This window comes from Actinia tenebrosa, unplaced genomic scaffold, assembly GCF_029948245.1.
Source record: "Actinia tenebrosa isolate PJP-AT-01 unplaced genomic scaffold, QUT_ActTen_1.0 PGA_scaffold0__85_contigs__length_37466705, whole genome shotgun sequence".
Lineage (NCBI taxonomy): Eukaryota > Metazoa > Cnidaria > Anthozoa > Actiniaria > Actiniidae > Actinia > Actinia tenebrosa.
Window position 1 is genome coordinate 1,949,357 of NW_028292569.1, and position 22,149 is coordinate 1,971,505.

A 22,149-nucleotide genomic window follows, 5' to 3' on the forward strand; every position below is an offset into this window, starting at 1 on the left:
TTTGCCTGTTTTTAATTTTGAATAAGCAATGATAGTGCGTGTGTAATAATAATTTGCGTTATTATGGCCTCCCATCATACATAGTAACATAGTACATAATTAATGAGGGCCTAAGCCGATCCAATTTCAGAAATCAGTTCACATGAATGACATGTTAACGCGAAACAAACTTTACAATAGTTGCTTATATGGGATTAGAGTGATGGCACACTACTTCTATTCGAAGGACCATTTATTCTGTCATCTTACACACAAATAGCGATACCGAGTTCGAGTAGTTCAAACTACAAACTGAAAAATCTGAGTATTCACGAGTTAGCCGCGTGGCAAATTTGTTCATTAATAACAGTACACCCCTTAATGGTTTATCGAAAAACCTTACCTAAGATTAAGCTTTTTCATCACATTGGAACAGGCTGTTTCTATAACCATTTTCGTATTTCTAGACAGCTTTACTTTCCACTTATTCATTGTTGAATTGGCCAAACGAATTGTTGAAAGGCTGTTATTTAATTCTTCCTGCGATGGGACCGCTTTTTTCCGAGACTCGGTCCACGATCTTACTTCTGGCGACATTTTTATTCCGACGAATTTATAGAGTTCTTTCGCGGTTTCAAAAGGATTTTCCACCATTTTTTCATATCGTATCAACTTATAACGGTTTATAAGCCAGTTTGGGGGATTATCACCCAATTGCAAATTTTTCTCCACAGGCTCGCATATGCGTTTTATGTTTCGTATAAATTGTGAATCATTTGAACTCTTGATCCAAAAATAACGCATCCATGACTGCACAACTGCGCGAGGATCCCTAACCAAATGAATGATTTTTAATTCTCTATGTCTTGACAAGCTGTCACTGACAACGTTACGCAAAGTTTCTATCGACATGTTAGAAAGCCGTCCGGACAAAATTTTCAATACCCTGTGTCTATAGTTTAGACAAACACTTGATAGGTTAAGGCTTAATTCACTTGTACTTTTCATGTTGGTCTTAACGAAAGCAAACTTCTTAAGGGCATTGCTTTGTAAATGAAATGGGCTGTCGATGAGACGTCGTATAGTATCTTCGCTGCTTGTGAAATTGCAAGCCAGAAAGCTTGCAAGCGTAGATGATATCTCAGATCGATATTCTAGCGTTTCGTTGTCGTAAAATATGTTCAAGTTGAGCCTTTTAGCGGTGAAGATCAATGGCTCGAAGACGTAGAACACATCAGGATTGTTATTGAACATCTCACCAATAAACGTTGTCCCAGATCGACCCTGACCAACTATAATCACGTCTACACCACTGAACTGAGAAGGGTCATTATTTGCCAATACCCGCGCATTAAATTGATTCTGTTCATATCTAACAAGATACATATAGATATTTCTGTAATATTGATAAAATATCAGAGTCTTTGCAAAGCATGAGAATATGAAAACCAAGAAACACAGCTTCAAGGCAACAGCTTCATGGCCAACCAAAAATGTATATCAGTTAACTCGAGATAGCAATATATTCTGTTTCCCTGGAAAAGTTAGAGTTTGATTAGAAAATTGTCGCTGACACTTTTTAGCCAACAAGGCTATATCTAATCCAATTAGGTTTTAATCCTAATGTACAAAATGAAACATTAGCGCCTTTCACTTCAAGCTAACCCATGGTATAGGCGAAATATATAAATTGTATTAAGGCATCGTCCACACGTATCCGGTTATTTTTGAATTCGCAGCCTTTTTGATTTTCGCAGTCTTTTCCGTGAAAGTGCGCACGCTCTGTTGACCTAAGATTTTGATATCCGGATACGTATCGGATCCGTATGGACGTTCTAAAACGATTCGAATACGCTACGTGTTTACGCAAAGTCTTTAAAAATCCGCAACGAAAAAGTTGCGGACTCAAAAATATCCGGATACGTGTGGACGAGGCCTAAAACTCGCTAAAATAACTGCTATTAATAATCATTTTATACGGATAACATGACGACACTTATCCTTATACCCAGTCAAACAACACGCTTTTCGTCCTTCATCTGTATTTCCGTTTCGTTGTACTTTTACCCCAAATAATATTAGCAGTAACGTTGAACTTGTTATCCTAAAACATTCTGATAAAAAGCAAATTTTATAAATCCTTAGTCTGAGACTTTTCTTTCTCGACTTTCTGTATTATACACGTATTCCAAACAACTTATACACGTATTTCAAACAACTTATACACCAATTGGAAGTTTCTTACTCGTTCTCAGATTTCAGATTTCAAATCTCCAAACGACAACGTTTTTTGAAAAAAAAAAGGTGTATTTAGTGGTAGAGACGTACAGAACTCTGATCTTTTGTTTGCTTTTTCCATTCATTTGCATTAGTGACACCCTTACATGGAATCGTATTGATAAAAGCAGATTTTAATCTTCATATGGTGGGTTAGAAGCTTAAACGTAGGGTCCAACCTTCAAATGCTCACTTTGTTTACTCGTTTTTGATTGGGCTCGTATGTTTTACTTTTCTTAGGTCAGCTGGATAGCAGAAATACAAATGAATATTTAACTCGTGGATACGCGTAGCGTAGAAACGGAATGATTGTGAGGGGCCTAAATATGCATATGTGTCACTCACTCACTCAGCTCACTAAGATGCAGTAGGTTTGCATGCAAAATTACAGGTAGCCAACGCTAAGTTTCTGTGAGGATGTTACTAAGAGTTTGTAGAAAATATTGAAATAAATGCAAAGACATTTTAAAGCTATATTGGGCTGATTTTTTAACTTGGTTTAGTCTGTACTAAATTCAAGAAAATTGCAGTTTTTGAGCCGTTAAATCAATGAGTCAAAGCTTATACTATGGTCCAGATCAATGGTACCTCGACTAGTTTTTATCTTATACTCACTTTTGAAGACTCGTAAGTCGAATGACTCCTGGAAAGTAAACAACAACAACAACACTCAAAAGCAGTTGACTCCATCGTGAAGTCGAAGTCGTCGTTGGTAAACTTTTGAAGTAATCTGGCAATCAATTTATTACATCATTCCCTATAACGTACAAGATTTAGCACTTAAAGCAATTTAACTACTTCTATATCTGAAGGAAAATATATTCCGTATCATGCACAGCAATAGCAAAATACAGTTCAAGTAGTTCGACGTAAAATCTGAAAGATCTGAGTATTCACGAGTTAGCCACATGACACATTTGCTTATTAATAACAGCACCCTCCTAAATAGTTTATCGAAAAACCTTACCTAAGATTAAGCTTTTTCATCACATTGGAACAGGCTGTTTCTATAACCATTTTCGTATTTCTAGACAGCTTTACTTTCCACTTATTCATTGTTGAATTGGCCAGGCGTATAGTTGAATGGCTGTTATTTAATTCTTCCTGTGATGGGACTTTTTTCCGAGACTCGGTCCACGATCTTACTTCTGGCTGACATTTTTATTCCGACGAATTTATAGAGTTCTTTCGCGGTTTCAAAAGGATTTTCCACCATTTTTTCATATCGTATCAACTTATAACGGTTTATAAGCCAGTTTGGGGGATTATCACCCAATTGCAAATTTTTCTCCACAGGCTCGCATATGCGTTTTATGTTTCGTATAAATTGTGAATCATTTGAACTCTTGATCCAAAAATAACGCATCCATGACTGCACAACTGCGCGAGGATCCCTAACCAAATGAATGATTTTTAATTCTCTATGTCTTGACAAGCTGTCACTGACAACGTTACGCAAAGTTTCTATCGACACTGTTAGAAAGCCGTCCGGACAAAATTTTCAATACCCTGTGTCTATAGTTTAGACAAACACTTGATAGGTTAAGGCTTAATTCACTTGTACTTTTCATGTTGGTCTTAACGAAAGCAAACTTCTTAAGGGCATTGCTTTGTAAATGAAATGGGCTGTCGATGAGACGTCGTATAGTATCTTCGCTGCTTGTGAAATTGCAAGCCAGAAAGCTTGCAAGCGTAGATGATATCTCAGATCGATATTCTAGCGTTTCGTTGTCGTAAAATATGTTCAAGTTGAGCCTTTTAGCGGTGAAGATCAATGGCTCGAAGACGTAGAACACATCAGGATTGTTATTGAACATCTCACCAATAAACGTTGTCCCAGATCGACCCTGACCAACTATAATCACGTCTACACCACTGAACTGAGAGGGGTCATTATTTGCCAATACCCGCGCATTAAACTGATCCGGTTTATATCTCACATGATACATATAGATATCTGTGCAATATTGATATAGTATTAGAGTTGCGGTAACGGCTAAAAAAATAAGAACCAAAAAACACAGCTTCATGGCGATCTAAAAATATAAATCAGTCGACTCGAGCAACGATATTCTGTTTCCATGGAAAAGTAAAAAAATTAATTAAAATCATGTCACTGCCCCTGATGTAAAAATCAAAAACGAGTGCTTCGTGTTTGATCAGGACATCCAAACACTGAGAAACAGATGAAAGCACGTTTGGATGCCCTGATCAAAAACGAAGCACTCGTTTCTAAACTTACTTCTTAGTCTCATTATAATTAATTTGTTCTTGAATCTCCTGAGACTAAAAAAGTGATCAGTGTTTTGATCAGTGTCTTGATCCGTTCTTGATCAAGTATCAAGGTGCGTGCAAGTGACTACAATGCAAAGTCGCCTTTGGTCATTGACCTCATGAATTATTAACGAGTTTGAGAAGGCACCATCAACAAGGCTTTGTCGCACTCTTTAAACATAATTTACAAATTAGATGGAAAATTAGCGCTCAAGCACACGCATGGAATACGAAATATATAAATTGTATTAAATGTCGCAAAAATGGAAGGGTGCTCGTACCTAGTCAAACACCACGCGTTTTCTTTCTTCAGATGTATCACCGTCTTGTTGTACTTTTATCACAAACAATATTAGCACTAACGTTGGGCTGTTTATCCATAAAAATTCTGATAAAAAGCAAATTTAATAAATTCTTATTGTAAAACTTTTCTTTCTCGACTTCTTTGTGGTATAGACGTACTAATCTATTTTAAAAAAACGTTGTCGGTCCGACATCTGAAATGTTTAGTGCTTTTATGTTTTGTGGACAAAATACGCGAAAAATCACATTTCTAACTTAAAGATCATCATGCCTTATATTCCAATCTTAAAGTAAAGTACTTTGTTCTGCTGTGAATATTTTACAATTTGAAGCTTGTTAATCGTTCTCAGATATCAGATTTCAGATCTCCAACCGACAAAAAAAAAAAAAAAAAAAAAAGAAAAGATGATTCATCGAACCCCGTTTGTAGGCATGTACAGACCTCTTATCTTTCGCATACTTTCTCTATTCATTTGCATCAGTAACATCGATGCATGGAACTGTACTGATATTAGCACATTTTAAACTTCACATGGTGAGTTCCGTAAGCTTCAAAAACGTATTTTCGAAACTTCAAAAGCTCGCTTTGTTTATTTACTTGCTGCTTGGAGAAGTTTTTTTAGAAAAGTTTTATTTACTTACGCAAAAAGGGGATTTGAAACCATATTGGTGGGAAAGGTTCAATCTCTCAGCCGAATTTTGCATGCATGCCTCTTGTCAAATATAAAGAAGGACAAAGGACAAGGAAAAGGACAAGGACGGGGACAAGGATAAGGACAAGGACGGGGAGATGAAGAAGGACAAGTACAAGGACAGGGACAGGGACAGGGACAGGGACAGGAGGGACAGGGACAGGGACAGGGACAGGGACAGGGACAGGGACAGGGACAGGGACAGGGACAGGGACAGGGACAGGGACAGGGACAGGGACAGGGACAGGGACAGGGACAAGGACAGGGACATGGACATGGACATGGACACGGACACGGACAGGGACAGGGACAGGGACAGGGACAGGGACAGGGACAGGGACAGGGACAGGGACAGGGACAGGGACAGGGACAGGGACAGGGACAGGGACAGGGACAGGGACAGGGACAGGGACAGGGACAGGGACAGGGACAGGGACAGGGACAGGGACAGGGACAGGGACAGGGACAGGGACAGGGACAGGGACAGGGACAGGGACAGGGACAGGGACAGGGACAGGGACAGGGACAGGGACAGGGACAGGGACAGGGACAGGGACAGGGACAGGGACAGGGACAGGGACAGGGACAGGGACAGGGACAGGGACAGGGACAGGGACAGGGACAGGGACAGGGACAGGGACAGGGACAGGGACAGGGACAGGGACAGGGACAGGGACAGGGACAGGGACAGGGACAGGGACAGGGACAGGGACAGGGACAGGGACAGGGACAGGGACAGGGACAGGGACAGGGACAGGGACAGGGACAGGGACAGGGACAGGGACAGGGACAGGGACAGGGACAGGGACAGGGACAGGGACAGGGACAGGGACAGGGACAGGACAGGGACAGGGACAGGGACAGGGACAGGGACAGGGACAGGGACAGGGACAGGGACAGGGACAGGGACAGGGACAGGACAGGGACAGGGACAGGGACAGGGACAGGGACAGGGACAGGGACAGGGACAGGGACAGGGACAGGGACAGGGACAGGGACAGGGACAGGGACAGGGACAGGGACAGGGACAGGGACAGGGACAGGGACAGGGACAGGGACAGGGAACTTGTTTAGATGATGATATATATGTGTTGATCTATGAAAAGAAAGCTTGATCTGTTATTATTTAAAAATCTAATACTTTCCCATTGCACCTTTTGCCGTCCTCCGCCTCTTAGTCTTCCCTTTCCAATTTTTTTCTGTCTGGGTTCAAATAAGGCTAGAAAATAGGCTCGATAATCAAACCATCAAATGTGAACATTCGTGAAATTAATTGTAAATTGTTGAATAACGTGAAGGTAGAGCCGGAGCAAGGAAGACTGAAGAGATACTTGATAGCTATGTACTAATTTGTTAGTTAACTCGCAAAGTTTATTTTAATATAATCAAATACGTATGCGCGAAAAATAAGGGTTGAGCACGAAAGAAATTGAGATGAGACAATGGAGGGCGGAGGGCTGAAGTAGGAAGGCTTTGTTTTTCTAAAAACAGATGGATCAAGCCTTGGATCTGTAGTCAGATCAATGTTTCTATTCTAAATTCCTTTTTTTTCCCTATCTTTTCTTTTTCTTCTTCTTCTTCTTCTTCTTCTTCTTCTTCTTCTTCTTCTTCTTCTTCTTCTTCTTCTTCTTCTTCTTCTTCTTCCCTCCTTCTCCTTCTTCTTCCCCCCTTCTCCTTCTTCTTCATTTCCCAGCTTTTTTTCCAACGCCTTCTCGAATCCATCACCGACAAGTCTAGTCAAGATGGAGCCAATGAGCACGTTTTCTCACGATCATATTGATCAAAATTATAATACTTTTTACTCATAAGCATATTTTATATAATCGATAAAAAAAGGGTTATGTTTTCCCTTACAAGCTACTAGTTGCTTTTTACTCACGCGGAAGCCAAGAAGCTCAAACACATCTTTCAAAAAGGTATGTTGATTTACTTGACGGAGCCATAACTAAAGCGGATTGACTTGACATTTTTGTACAACTTTTGCATGTTTTTAATTCGAACTCGTGAATTTCTATATAATTGTGCTATTCAGAATAAAATCTTTCTTTGATGGCCTTATTGAGACATAAGTCTTCCAAGAGGTTGTTTTAGTGTACCGAAACACGATAAGGAAAATATACGAGTAGTATCAAAGTGAATGAATGAATTTAAGACGGATCTTGTATTTATTAAAGATAAGAAAGGTTTAATATATTTCCGTCTATTGCTTGGCCTAGTTTAAACGTTGCACATGCCCGGAATTAAATGTCTATTTGTTTTGACAATGGACCCTATGCATCCGAAAAGCCATGGACTGACGAACATGTCTTTCCATTGGCATTGCTGATGTCATCATAGGCAGAATATGTAAGGTTATAGAAATTAGAAAGATTTGTATGACATAAAGAGGATCGAGGCTTTGCCGGCCTTATTTTCTTGCTTTTGGCACATTCTAACTGCTTGTAACTTTACAAATATTTGCCTTCCTAGTTCGAAACTGTGCAAACGTACTTATTCACTCGTGATCTTTCAGTTGGTAACAAAAACGTTCCCCAATTTGGTAACCATTTGATTTGTCAAAACCATGCAAATTATTTTTGCTAAGAGGCTATAATACGTCGATCTAAAATCGAGTCGCACGTGGAACTCACTGTTATCCAGTAAACACTCTAATGGCTAGTCAAATGCATTGCTAGACTCAGTTGGCTCTATCTATTTAAACTGCCGAATCAAATCTTAATTCAGTAAAGCTCCTTTGTCTGTGCAAGAATGACATTTTTTGTAGTGAAAATAACGAAGAAAAGAGACAAATGAACACACCCTCCCCCCCCCCCAAGGCATTATTAATGTAAGTATTATTGTGAATTAGTTTTCCACAGACATCTATTCAAGACGAAGCCATGTGTTCACGACTCCTTATCCTTGTTGTGCTTGTTGTGCTGATTGCAGCATCAGTAGCATTGCCTATTAATGATGATGCTGAAGGTAAAACAATCATGCTATTACTGTAACAGTTGAATGGTTTTATAACTGATTTATTAGTCGATAATTTTTGACCGACACATATTCTCTTTACAGAAAGGTACTTAATGAAAAGAGTGGGTTGCAAATGTGGAAGCCATAGCGGAACATACTGGTTCTTTCACATAGCAGGCTGTCCATCTGGACATGGCTATACAAAGTCGTGTAACTATCTGGCTGGAAAATGTTGTTATAAATAAAAATAAATAAATAAATAAATAAAAGTATACCCAGCAGTATTCTATGATTCAGGAACATGCTAAGATAATTGATCTATGTCAAGTGTAATGTGATAACAAGAAAATGGATGAATTATTAAACCATCGATATATGTTAGTGTGAGCTTATTTTAATGCCTGACTTACTGGTAAGATATTGATAAAAATATAGAAATAAAAGGAAAGAGAGAAGGACTTTTTCTAGTGGCGGGGGGGGGGGGGGGGGGGCACTAAGTCAATTTATTGACGATGAAACCATGTGCTGATGTTACCTATTTGAAAGTTGATACCTTATTGGGTGGCTCGTTGGCTGGTTGGCTTGATGGATGGATGGATGGATGGATGGATGGATGGATGGATGGATGGATGGATGGATGGATGGATGGATGGATGGATGGGAGGGAGGAGGGGAGGGAGGGAGGAAGGGAAAAAGGGAGGGAGGGAGGGAGGAAGGGAGAAAGGGAGGGAGGGAGGGAGGGAGAGAGGAAGGAAGGAAGGAAGGAGGAGGAGGAAGAAAGGAAGCAGGAGGAGGAAGGGAGGAAGGGAGGAAGGCAGGAAGGCAGGAAGGGAGGAAGGGAGGAAGGGAGGAAGGCAGGAAGGGAGGAAGGGAGGAAGGGAGGAAGGCGGAAGGGAGGAAGGGAGGAAGGGAGGAAGGGAAGATGGTTTATTATATTAAATCTATTTCCCAAGGTTCAAATGCTTGCTTTGTTATCTCACGTGCTTCTTAAACAAATTGTTTAGAAAGGTTTTATTTACTTGTGTAAAAAGGAGGAAGGAAGGAAGGAAGCTTCTTTATTTTGCCACGGTAAAAACATCAGTCGATTGCCTAAAAATATTTAAAAGTAAAGATTTACGATTAAAAAGCTAGTTACTGTTTTACATGTTTGCCGTGGAGCCCTTAGTTACAACTTTTCTTACTGTACAAACTATCAATTTCCGTTTTAAATTTTCGTACTGACTTGACCTCTTTTATATTTAACGGTAGGTCATTCCACAATTTTGCCCCACTATAGCTGAATGATCGTTTTAGATATTCAGTGTGTGGCTTAGGTATTGACAGTTTATGATCATGATTTCGAAGGTTGTATTTAGTATGGTAGTCGGAGAAAAGGTTTTGTAAGTAAACTGGTGTACGTCCCTGCATCGTCTTAAACATTAGTAGGGCTTTTTGTTTTTTACGACGAACTGCAAGTGTATCCCAGTTTAATTGGTCAAGGAGATGGCTAGATCTTATGTCATAGTTAGATCTTGTGATAACTCTAGCCGCTCGATTTTGACGCTTTTGTAGTTGAACACATAGTTTATCACTTAATCCATCCCAAACTGCACTACAATAGTCCAGTTTGGGTAGAATTAAGGCTTCGTAGATTTGGATGGCACTATCGGTCGAAATAAATGGGCGAACACGTTTTAGAGCCCCTATACTTGAAGAGATTTTCTTCGAAATGTTGTTAACATGTTCTGACCAATTAAGGTTTTTATCGATAGTGACACCCAAAGATTTGGTGTGATCAACTTGTTTAACGCTAGCTCCATTAATCGCAATATTAATAAGACTTGATATTAATAGGACTTGAAACAAGAATTAAGAATGTTGGCGGGAAAAGATCATTCACTGAGCCGAATCTCACAGTGCCTCGTGTCGTTAGGCATCTCACTTTCCGATTTTTTAAATTAATTTTCGCTCTTGGTTTTCATTGTTGAAAAATACTTTCATGAAGGTGGAGAGCAAGAGGACTGAGGATATACTTGATAGCTATCTACTAGTTTATTGCAGTATGACAATATCTAATAATCTAAACTGTGGTTTAACTTCGCATTGATTCAATTAAATCAAAAGTAAGAAGTCAAGTCGAGTCAAGTCAAGTTTATTCCACACACAAAAATTACAATAAAAAGAAAAAGAAAAAAGAAAAGAAAGAAAAGAAAAGAAAAGAAAAGAAAAGAAAAGAAAAGAAAAGAAAGAAAAGAAAAGAAAAGAAAAGAAAAGAAAAGAAAAAAGAATATTGATATAGAGTGAAACAGTTATGAAATTTATAGAATTACAAAGTGAGATCAAGTTAGTGTGTATGGCTGTTGAAAAAGTATAAACTATCGAGGCAACAGCCAAGAACTTAATACCAATAATGAGAAAACGGACTGATTACGGACTGTCTACGGACGTTCAAGACTCAGAATTTTTTCTGAGTCTTTCAATTTGCAGCTGCATAAGTTGCTTCATATACTGCGAGGATCAGCTCAATTTGATAAATTCCAACCGCAGTACAAATATATATTTTTATATATATTCTCATACACAAGAAAACGGATGTTAAAATAATTCAACCATCGAGCCATTCAGAGAATTAGCTCATTGCCACCTAGTCAAACATCACGCGTTTTCTTTCTTCAGATGTATCACCGTCTTGTTGTACTTTTATCACAAACAATATTAGCACTAACGTTGAGCTGGTTATCCTTAAAAATTCTTATAAAAAGCAAATTTAATAAATTCTTAGTGCAAAACCTTCTTTCTCGACTCTTTGTGGTATACACTGACCTTTTTCAAAAAACGTTGTCGGTCCGACATCTGAAATGGGTGACCTTAGACTAAACATAATGTTTGTGCTTTTATGTTTTGTGGCCAAAATACACGAAAAATCGCATTTCTAACTTAAAGTGCAAATGAACCCTTCGACAATACTTTCAATACTGATCATACATGAAGTAAATAGTTGAATGGTAAAATATTTCTTGATTTGAGTGATGCGTTTCTAAATTATGAAGGTTTATACTTTCAATATGCTAATAAGTGTGACGTCTATTAAGGCTTAATTAAATATACAAAATCGAACTGGTTCATAGATACAGTATTTAAAAAGCATCATTATTTTACTCATGGTTTACATGAAAGCTATTTAGAATTTTTATTTTCAAAATGACCAGCATTAAGTATTACTAGTTACAACAAAAACACTCAAATACCTTACCTGACGTCATCATCATTAACATATTGGAAGTATAAACCTTCCTAACTTAGAGACGCGTCACTCAAATCAAGAAATATTTTACCAATCAACTATTTACTTTATGCAGAACCGGTACTGAATGTATTGTCAAAGGGTTCATGTGCACTTTAAAGATCATCATGCCTTATATTCCAATCTAAAAGGAAAGTACGTTGTTCGGCTGTGAATATATTACGATTTGACGACAGCGTTTTTTTCTTGTAGCCACGTACAGACCTCTGATCGTTTGCATGATTTCTCTATTCATTTGCATCAGTAACACCGTTGCATGGAACCGTTCTGATGATAGAACATTTTGAACTTCATATGGTGAGTACTTCAGTAAGCTTAAACGTATTTTCGAAACTTCAAAAGCTCACTTTATTTACTTGCTGCTTGGACGGGGACGGGGACGGGGACGGGGACGGGGACGGGGACGGGGACGGGGACGGGGACGGGGACGGGGACGGGGACGGGGACGGGGACGGGGACGCGGGACGGGGGAACGGGGGGACGGACGTCTATGTAATTGTGCTATTCAGAAAAAAAAGTTCAGTTTGTCTCATTTGATGACCTTTTCTAAATTAAGTCATAATATTAAAATCCTTTAATAAAAATCCTCATTTTCGAATAACATTTTTGCTTTGGGTTAACACTTTGATTCCACTTTCGTCGGTCATCTTCACTTCCAAACAAGTTAAACTTTCTGAATAACAAAATTTTAGCCTTGTACGACAACCTTTCTTCAAGAAAATAGTTTTTGGCGCTCACTGCTTGAATACGAAAAGAATTCTCTCTTAATATAATTAAATTCGCAGTGCAAGAAATAAGGGTTGAGTTCCAATTAAAAAGGAGTGAGATAATTGGGCGGAGGGCGGAGGGCGGAGGGCGGAGGGCGGAGGCGGGAAGGATTCTTTTATTCTCTGAAAACAGATCGAGCAATCTTTGGTTTTACAATCAATGTTTTTACTCTAAATTCCTATATATATATATATATATTACTAGATTTTTTTCCTTTATTTCTTTTTCTATTTCTCTTTTTTATTATTTTTCTTCTTCTTCTTCATCATATCCCAGCTTCTTTTCCAAGGTCTTTTCCGTGAAACTGCCACCCACAAGTCTAGTCAAAACACAAAGGCGGCTAATGAGCATTTTTATATTGGTTTTATTTCGACCAATCGCATTCACTTAAGTACGGATTGATAGTTGATAATTATAGTTGTGTTTCCCTTTACGAGCTACCAGTTGCGTTTCACTCAAGAGGAAGACAAGACCCTCAAAAACGTCCTCAAAAGGTAGTGTCCACATTTTATCACTATTACTTTGATATTCAAACATTGGTGAGAGTTTTATAGAGTACACGCCATTTAGCGCCCAAACGTATTTTATTTTTCAAATATACAAGTCCACACTAAATGATGCTTACGATCTTGTGTGTCAAAATTATAGATAATGTTTAAGAGAATTTCCGGGTATACCCTTATACACTGTGTAAGACAGCAAGGCCAAAAACTATACCCTATAGAGCTGAGTTAAGTGTGATGTAATTCGAACGAAAAACGACTTCTGGGACCAAATTAATAATTACTTCTACAGATATTTTTCTGGGTTTTTTTCCCCTTCATAGCAGGATTTTCTGTTCATTATCTAGTTTTTGAAGGTAGAGAATAGATCCTGGGAATAAGTTGTGGAAAGGTTTTAGGGATTTATATGCGAGAATACCCCCCCTCCCCCGCGGGAGTCCGTATCGTGTTTTTAACCGTGAGAAGGCACCTGTATATGTAAAACCTGTCTAAGAATTTGCTGAGGGAGGAAAAAAGTGGAGAATACGGAGAAAAATCTTCCAATAACAGGAGAGACCTTAGGAGCTCAACTCAAGTGCCGTGATGCCGAGTCCAGGAGTCTCAATGCATTTGTATATTATTTTGGACTTTAGGTACAGAGGCTTAATTTTTTGAAATAATGAGGGCAAGATACATCAATTAATCTCACTCGCTCCCCCCTTCCCCCCCCCCCCCCCCCCCCCCAATGAGAAACGTTTTTTGTAATATATGTTTATCATTGTTAATTAGTGTTCCACAGACAACTATTCAAGACGAAGCCATGTCTTCACGACTCCCTATCCTTGTTTTGCTTGTTGGGTTGATCGCAGTAGCAGTGGCATTGCCTATTAATGATGAAGCTGATATATATTTTTCTTTTTTAAAAACAAGTCTTTCCTCCTTTTTTTCTGTAGGAAAATGTTTTTATTCTAAATTCCTATTACCTTTTTTCAATGCCCTTTCTAGATTATTACCCACAAGTCTAGTGAAAATGGAAAGGCAGCAAATGAGCATCCTTAATGATGGTCTCGTTTTATATTAATTAATTATAATATCTTTTGTTTATCTCGAATATAACAAGCTACCGGTTGTTTATTGGTACTCACGAGAAAGACAAGAGCTCAAGCACGTCTTCGAAGAAAAGGTAGGGTTGATCATAGTTTACTTGAATGTTACGGATAACTAAACCGGGTTGACTTTATATAGTTATTAACTTTGGCACGTTTTACATTCAAACTCGCGAACTTCTATATAATTGTGCAAACAAACAAAAAAGTCCAGTTTGCCTCATTTGATGGCCTTTTCTAAATTAAGTCATAATACTCAAATCCTTTAAGAGGAAATGTTTTTCAATAATGAGCAATAATGGCAAACAGCGCCAAAAACTAGACTTTCGTATGAGTTTTGATCCCAATTTTCGTTTTGGGTTAACACTCAAAACCTTTTTTAAACAGTTAGGAACTGATGTACTATGATAAAATGCCTGATGTTTTGAAGCGGTATTTTCAACTGTACAAAGATGTTTTGTTGCATTTGTGTTATAATGTTGCTTTGTCAGGCTTTTTTTGTAGAAAATATATGGGAAATAAGTAAATGAAGGCCTAAACCTCATTTTCGGAATAAAATGTTTGCTTTGGGTTAACACTTTGATTCCACTTTCATCGGTCATCTCCACTTCCAAACAACTTAAACTTTCTGAATAACAAGATTTTAAGCCTGTACAACAGCCTTTCTTCAAGAAAATAGTTTTTGGCGCTCACTGCTTGAATACAAAAATAATTCTCTCAAAGTATTTAATTCAATCCAACATTTCCCTCAAGATATTGCTTTTTTATTTTAGTTCTCTGATTGATGGTCGTTAAAATGCTAGTCGGCGAACGAGACATTAATTGATTCACGGGTCGCACTTCAACGATAATGCATGGTAGTAATATATGTATCATTGTGATTCACTTTTCCACAGACATCTATTTTAAGAGAAAGCCATGCCTTCACGATTCCTTATCCTTGGTGTGCTTGTTGTACTGATTGCAGCAGCAGTGGCATTGCCTAATGATGAAGCTGACATGAAAGGTAAAGAATATTCTGAATCCGAACTTACCTTGTAATTGGATCCAAGACCTGTAAGGCTTTCGCTATATCTACCTCAGAATAATAAAGTTGAATAACCTTTCTCTTAACAGGAATGTACTTAATGAAAAGAGTCGGGTGCAGTTGCGGTAAAAAGCCAGGGACATTCTGGTTCCTGAGCCAATCCGGTTGTCCAGGGGGATATGGCTATAAAGGCGGTTGTATGTATCTGGCCGGAAGATGTTGTTATAAATAAAAAACAAATAAAGTATACACAGTATTATATTATGATTTAGGAGCATGTTAAAAATGTTGATCTATATCAATCGTAATGTGATAACAAGAAAATGGATGAATAATTGAAACATTGATAGAAATGAGAATGAGATTATTGTAATGTTTAACTTACTGGTAAGATATTAATAAAAATATAGAAATATGAGAAAAGAAAGGAGAACCCCTTTTCTAGTGTGTGGGGGCATTCAGTACATTTATTGATGATAAGACCATGCACGACTTTCATAACTGGCTGCTGCTAATTTGCATAAACATTAAAAATCAATGTTTTTGGAGTGAAAACCCTTTTAAATAATTGATCTTGTTGACTTAGATAAGGCGTGTGAGTTTCTACTTAAATGAATAAATCCTTTACAAGAACGTATTGAATTCAAAACGTATTGCTGGTCGAGTAGTCCCCTCTTCTTCTCAACCTCCACCAGTTCTGCCACCACGCCTTCCACCTCCACCAGCATCGTCTAATCTCTCCTCAGAGTGCATAGGTCGGTTTGTGGCACAAGTCACTGAGGAAGTTACTTCTCGCCTGGCCCCTATACTCCACAATTTAACGCGGCCTCAAACAACCCCACTGCCGACTCCTGTGCCAGCAGCTTCATCTGCACCTGGTGCATTTGTTCCAGTGGTTAGGGGTGTAACCCAGCATCCTCCCAACACCTCACTTTTTGAAGTTGCTGCCACTGGCGCCAGCGATGTGCCATCTTCAGTGAATGCTGCCCACAGCCAAATAACAGGTGAGCTACCTATGGCTACTCAAAATCCTGGTTCACTGCCAACTTCATTATTTCGTTCTGCTGACCTATCCATTGATGCCCGGGTATCAGATAAGCTAAAGTCCAAGATCTGGCTCAATGATTGCTTTGATCTTGGTAGTCTTCTAGTTAACCCAGTGCTAGAGAGCAAATTTAATATCACAATACAGAATCCCAATGATGGCCAATTGCCTTCATTGTCTCTCGAATCTTCTCTCAAACCGAAGCGCATCAATACAATCGAGGCCTGGAATAGTGCCTTTAGGGTTTTTGTGGGTATCTATACTCAGAAATTCCCTCTTGAAGCTCCAGCTTTAATGAAATATAGCGAGTTGATTCATGACTTGGCAGTGAGGGGTCAAAATTGGAAATATTACGATGAAAATTTTCGATTCTTGCGACAGCAAAGCCCAACTATGTATCCTTGGGGACATATGCATTGGGAATTGTGGCTTCGTGCTCAATCCACCCCTAATGTGAGGGAGAAGTCCCCACGTACATCCTTTTTGTCAATCCCTAAGGGTTTTTGCTACAAACTCCATAAGGGATTGGAATGTTCTGGCTGCTCTTTCAAGCATAGTTGTTTTAAGTGTGAGGGCAGCCATAGAGCCCTGAATTGCAATTTTCGTCCTCAAAGTGAGAAAAGATTCCCTAAAAGCCAGCCCTCCGTTGCCAAGTCATCTTCCAACGCCAGTAAGAATTGATAAATTAACAAGCTTGCTTGACGGGTATACCACTTCACTTCTCTCTTACATTTATTCTGGCTTTACTGAAGGATTTCGTCTTGGTTATGAAGGTCCTAGGCTTTCATTTCAGGGTAATAATTTGATATCAGCTTTTCAACATCCTGACATTGTTACTACCAAAATTGAAAACGAACTGGCGGCTGATAGGCTTGCATGCCCCTTTAGTTCCCCTCCATTTGAGCATTTTCAGGTTTCACCCCTTGGAGTGGTACCTAAGAAATCTCCCGGGGAATTCAGATTGATCCACCACTTATCCTTTCCTAGGGGATCATCAATTAATGACGGCATTTCTCCGGAAAATTCTTCTGTTCAATATGCATCCATTCAGGATGCTATACAATATATCAAATCAGTTGGCCCCAACTGCTTTTTGGCCAAGACTGACATTAAGAATGCTTTTCGGATTATTCCAGTCAAACCCCTCGATTATCCTCTTTTAAGAATGCGGTGGAACGATGCCTATTACTTTGATAAATGCATGCCTATGGGTTGTTCCAGTTCCTGTAAAGTCTTTGAAACCTTCAGCACTGCCATTGAATGGATTGCGCGTCGCAAGCTTCACATTCCTAACATATTGCATTTACTTGACGATTTTCTTATTGTTGCTCCTACGGAATCCCTATGTCGGGCTCAATTAAACCTTTTTCTTGACCTGTGCCAATACCTTGGTATTCCTATGGCCCCAGAAAAAACTGTGGGACCATCTAGGGTTTTGTCTTTCGCTGGTATTGAACTTGATTCTTCCCTAATGGAAGCTCGCTTGCCTCAAGATAAGAAAGATAACTGCCTAGCCCTTCTGGATGAATTCCTCAGACGGAAGAAAGTTACTCTTCGGGAACTTCAATCTTTAGTTGGCCATTTGAATTTTGCTTGCTCTATCATCGTTCCAGGTGGAGCTTTCCTGCGTCGTCTAATTGATTTAACCTTAGGTGTTCATTCTCCACATCATTTTATTAGACTTAATCAATCCGTTAAGGAAGATTTGAAAGTTTGGCATTCTTTTTTCATGTCATATAATTGTAAGTCTTTCTTTCTGGAGGACACCTGGGCCACTTCCACTAAGCTTAGTTTGTATACTGGTGCTGCTGGCTCTCTTGGCTTCGGTGCATTATTTGGCAACCACTGGTGCTATGGCCAATGGCCTGCTAATTGGATTGGGAGAAATATTGCAATATTAGAATTTTATCCAATTGTACTAAGTCTATACCTCTGGGGTGCTAAGCTTCGCAATCAGTGTGTTTTATTTTTTACGGACAATGAGGCTCTAGTCCATGTCATCAACAAACAGTCCTGCAGAGACAAGTCGCTCATGTTTTTTGTTAGAAAGCTGGTCTCTATTTGCCTTCAGGAGAACATTATGTTTAAAGCGAAACATGTTCCTGGCATACACAACCCATTGGCTGATGCTTTATCTCGCTTGCAGGTTTCAGCTCTCAAGCAGATGGTCCCAGCTTCCATACACTCACACCCCACAGAGATCCCTCCTCATCTTCTACCGCAGCATTGGGCGATATAGTCTCCACCCTTATCAAGTCAAGCCTTCAGCTATCTTCCATCCCTGTTTATAAGAGGGCATGGGGTCTGTTCCAACTCTTTTTAAGTACATACTTTCAGCGCGCTCTGATTTCTTTACCAATTTCCCCCACCTTGCTAGCTCTTTTTATAGCTTTTGTTTTTGATAGGAGTTATGCACCCTCAACAGTGCATACTTATGTTTCTGCCATAGGGTATTCTCATAAGCTTTATCTCCTACCAGATCCATCTAAAGCATTTTTCGTTTTGCAAATGCTCAAAGGCTACAACAAGGTGGGATTTCGTTTAGATAGTCGACTCTCTATTACTTTGCCCATTTTATAAAAGTTACTGTGTCTCGAAATCTCTAAGTACAAGACATCATATGAACGTGCTTTGTTCAGAGCAATGTGCTCCTTAGCCTTTTATGCCTTCCTGAGAGTTGGTGAAATGACATCAGTCTCTAGTAGTTCGGGGATTCCTTTACAGCTACAGCAACTCACTCGGCTAGTCAACACTGGCAATTCGGTTCAGGCACTTAAAATCACTTTCAGGGACTATAAGCATAGCTATAACCAGCCTTCATTTTCACTTACTATTTCACGTCAGCAAATTTGTTGTCCAGTTGATATTATTTTGGATTATTTGAAATTTCGTGGTTCCAATCCTGGACCTCTTTTTATTACTGATTCTGGGACTCCTGTATCGCGAGACATGTTTTGCACTTTACTTTCATCCAACCTATCCCATTGTGGCTTGGATCCTACTCGGTATAAAGGGCATAGTTTCCGAATTGGTGCGGCGTCACATGCAGCCGAAAAAGGCCTGTCAGATGCTCAAATCCGTATCTTAGGGCGATGGAAGTCTAATGCCTTCTTGAAATACATTCGTGTTAACAGTATGCATGACTAAGTATACTTGAATTTCTACCCTGGTATCAGTTTGAGCAACAAAAAGGAAATCTGAATGTTCTGCAGGGGCATGGCAGCATTCTATCACTATATTTCTTCTTATTCATGCAGCATTCTTTTGGGAATTGACCTGCAGGGGCAGCAGTTCCCAACTGCATTAATTCTTGTATATATTTATCACTTGATAGCTGTTATAGTTTATTACGTAAGGTGAATGTTCTGCAGGGGGCAGCATTCTATCACTGTATTCTTATTATTCATGTAACATGCCCTTGGGAATTGACCTGCAGGGGCAGCATTTCCTCACGGCATTAAATGTTTTATATATCCTGGCCTGATAGTTTAGGTTTATCAGATAATGTGGTGTGACCCGCAAGGGCGGCAGATCGTCAATACCTTTTTTCTCTACTCCCATTTTGTATTTTGTTGTGTTCTTTGCACTGCATTGCCTGGGGTGGGGCAGCATGATGGCATTTCCAATGCAATCATCCTTTTGGCGTTTTGATGTCCGCACCTTTACTGGGCAGAAGGGAAAAAAGAATAACAGTTCAGAGCCACAGACAAGAATTGGTCTTCACTCGGTGACAACTAGAAGGTTAATGACCCCCGCGAGTGTTAGACCACGTGACTAACGCATCGCATTATAGGGGGTATGCCTTATTCCTCAATCCCTTTACCCCGTCACGGGTTATGTAATTAATTACACTAGTGGGCATGAAATATCAAAAACTTCTATAAGACATAAAAACCCTATTTGCAAGCAAATATTTCCTTTACAAGATGTGAGCATTTGAAGTTTTGAAAATGCACCAAAACGAGGCCACCAAGGCTTCCAGTGATAAATACATACAAAACTCTCTATTTTCGTTCTTTCATAACTTCTTTGGTATGCAGTCAAATTCCACAAAATTTTCTGGAAAGAGTTTTCGTGAAGTATTTTCTCAGATAGCATTAATAGCTTCTGGTAAGAAGGCTTCTGTTCTCTATCTGAAAAAAACTGAGTTATGAAAGTCGTCTATGTGCCTTTGCCTATTTGAAAGGTTATACTTTAATTGGTTTCTCGTTGGCTGGTTGGCTTGATGGATGGATTAATGGATGGATGTAAAAAAATTACGCAAAAAAGGGAACTTGAAAAAAGGCACATTGGAGTGAAACTTTCAATCTCCTAATCGAATCTCACATGCTTCTTACGCGGATCAAATAAGGACAACGACAAAAACAAAAACCAAAACAAGGACAAGGACGATGACATGTTGATCTATATAAAAAACAAGCTTGATCTGTTATTATCAAAAATCTAAAAACTTCCCATTGCACCTTTCGCCGTACTTCGCCTCTTTGCCTTTCCTTTCCGATTTTTCTGGTCTGGATGATCACTCACGTTAAATATCATTAGCCTTAATTTGCCAGTGTTCAATACAATCAAATTACTCTAGCTCAATAATCAAGTATGAGAACATTCGAGAAATTTATTTTCGCACTTGCGTTTTGTAGATTGTTGAAAAATACTTCCACGGCTCGTGAAAAAAAGATCTAGAGCAAGAGGAGCGAGGAGATACTTGATAAATATGTACTAGTTTATAGATATAATGACGTAATATAATTTTTACTCACAAATTATAGATTAAGAGGAAATATTTTTCAATAATGAGCAATAATGGCAAAAAGTGCCAAAAACTAGACTTTCGTATGAGTTTTGATCCCAATTTTCGTTTTGGGTTAACACTCAAAACCTTTTTTAAACAGTTAGGGACTGATGTACTATGATAAAGTGCCTGTTTGAAGCGGTATTTTCAATTGTACAACTGATATGTTTTTTTTTTTTTTTGTATTTGTGTTATAATGTTGCTTTGTCAGGCTTTTTTTATAGAAAATATATGGGAAATAAGCAAATGAAGGCCTAAACCTCATTTTCGAATAAAATGTTTGCTTTGGGTTAACACTTTGATTCCACTTTCATCGGTCATCTCCACTTCCAAACAAGATAAGCTTTCTGAATAGCAAGATCTTAGCCTTGTACAACAGCCTTTCTTCAAGAAAATAGTTTTTGGCGCTCACTGCTTGAATACGAAAAGAATTCTCACTTAATATAATTAGATTCGCAGTGCAAGAAATAAGGGTTGAGTTCCAATTAAAAAGGAGTGAGATAATTGGGCGGAGGGCGGAGGGCGGAGGCAGGAAGAACTATTTTATTCCTCTAAAAACAGATCGAGCAATCGTTGGTTTTATATATCAATGTTTTTACTCTAAATTCCTATATATATATATATATATATTACTAGATTTTTTTTTCTTTATTTCTATTTCTATTTCTCTTTTTTATTATTTTTCTTCTTCTTTTTCTTCATCATATCCCAGCTTCTTTTCCAAGGTGATCTCCGTGAACCTGCCACCCACAAGTCTAGTCAAAACACAAAGGCTACTAATGAGCATTTTTACATTGGTTTATTTCGATCAATCGCATTCACCCAAGTACGGATTGATAACTGATAATTATAGTTGTGTTTCCCTCTACAAGCTACCAGTTACGTTTCACACAAGAGGAAGACAAGACCCTCAAGAACGTCCTCAAAAGGTAGTGTCCACATTTTATCACTATCACTCATCATATTCAAACACTGGTCAGAATTCTATAGAATGCACGCCATTTAGCGCCCAAACGCATTTTATTTTTGAACTATACAAGACCACACTAAATGATGCTTACGATCTTGTGTGTCAAAATGTATACCCTCGTATACTGTGTAAGACAGCAAGGCCAAAAGCTATACTCTATAGAGCGGAGTTAAGTGTGATGTAATTCGAACGAAAA

General features: G+C 38.8%; 4 protein-coding genes across 4 annotated transcripts; 3 read left to right on the forward strand and 1 right to left on the reverse strand.

The window, feature by feature from the left end:
* Window positions 1-67: 67 nt before the first annotated feature.
* On the reverse strand, window positions 68-4,278 carry LOC148913192 (carbohydrate sulfotransferase 3-like). Its single transcript, XM_089025992.1, has 3 exons — window positions 3,712-4,278; window positions 2,872-2,899; window positions 68-1,473 (listed from the first exon to the last, which is right to left on the reverse strand). Exons 1-3 carry the CDS (start codon window positions 4,203-4,205, stop codon window positions 379-381), a joined length of 1,617 nt encoding a protein of 538 aa, XP_088882118.1. The 5' UTR covers window positions 4,206-4,278; the 3' UTR covers window positions 68-378.
* An 8,638-nt stretch (window positions 4,279-12,916) lies between these two features.
* LOC116287666 (U-actitoxin-Bcs2a-like) lies at window positions 12,917-15,393 on the forward strand. The gene is made up of 4 exons (XM_089025756.1): window positions 12,917-13,025; window positions 14,134-14,196; window positions 15,016-15,125; window positions 15,236-15,393. Exons 3-4 carry the CDS (start codon window positions 15,038-15,040, stop codon window positions 15,376-15,378), a joined length of 231 nt encoding a protein of 76 aa, XP_088881882.1. The 5' UTR covers window positions 12,917-13,025; window positions 14,134-14,196; window positions 15,016-15,037; the 3' UTR covers window positions 15,379-15,393.
* A 125-nt stretch (window positions 15,394-15,518) lies between these two features.
* LOC148913193 (uncharacterized) lies at window positions 15,519-16,872 on the forward strand. Its single transcript, XM_089025993.1, has 2 exons — window positions 15,519-15,533; window positions 15,778-16,872. The coding sequence occupies exons 1-2, from the start codon at window positions 15,519-15,521 to the stop codon at window positions 16,870-16,872; spliced, it is 1,110 nt and encodes a 369-aa protein (XP_088882119.1).
* Window positions 16,873-17,461: 589 nt separating this feature from the next.
* Window positions 17,462-18,430, forward strand: LOC148913194 (uncharacterized). The gene has a single exon (XM_089025751.1). The coding sequence runs from the start codon at window positions 17,591-17,593 to the stop codon at window positions 18,428-18,430; it is 840 nt and encodes a 279-aa protein (XP_088881877.1). The 5' UTR covers window positions 17,462-17,590.
* Window positions 18,431-22,149: the final 3,719 nt, after the last annotated feature.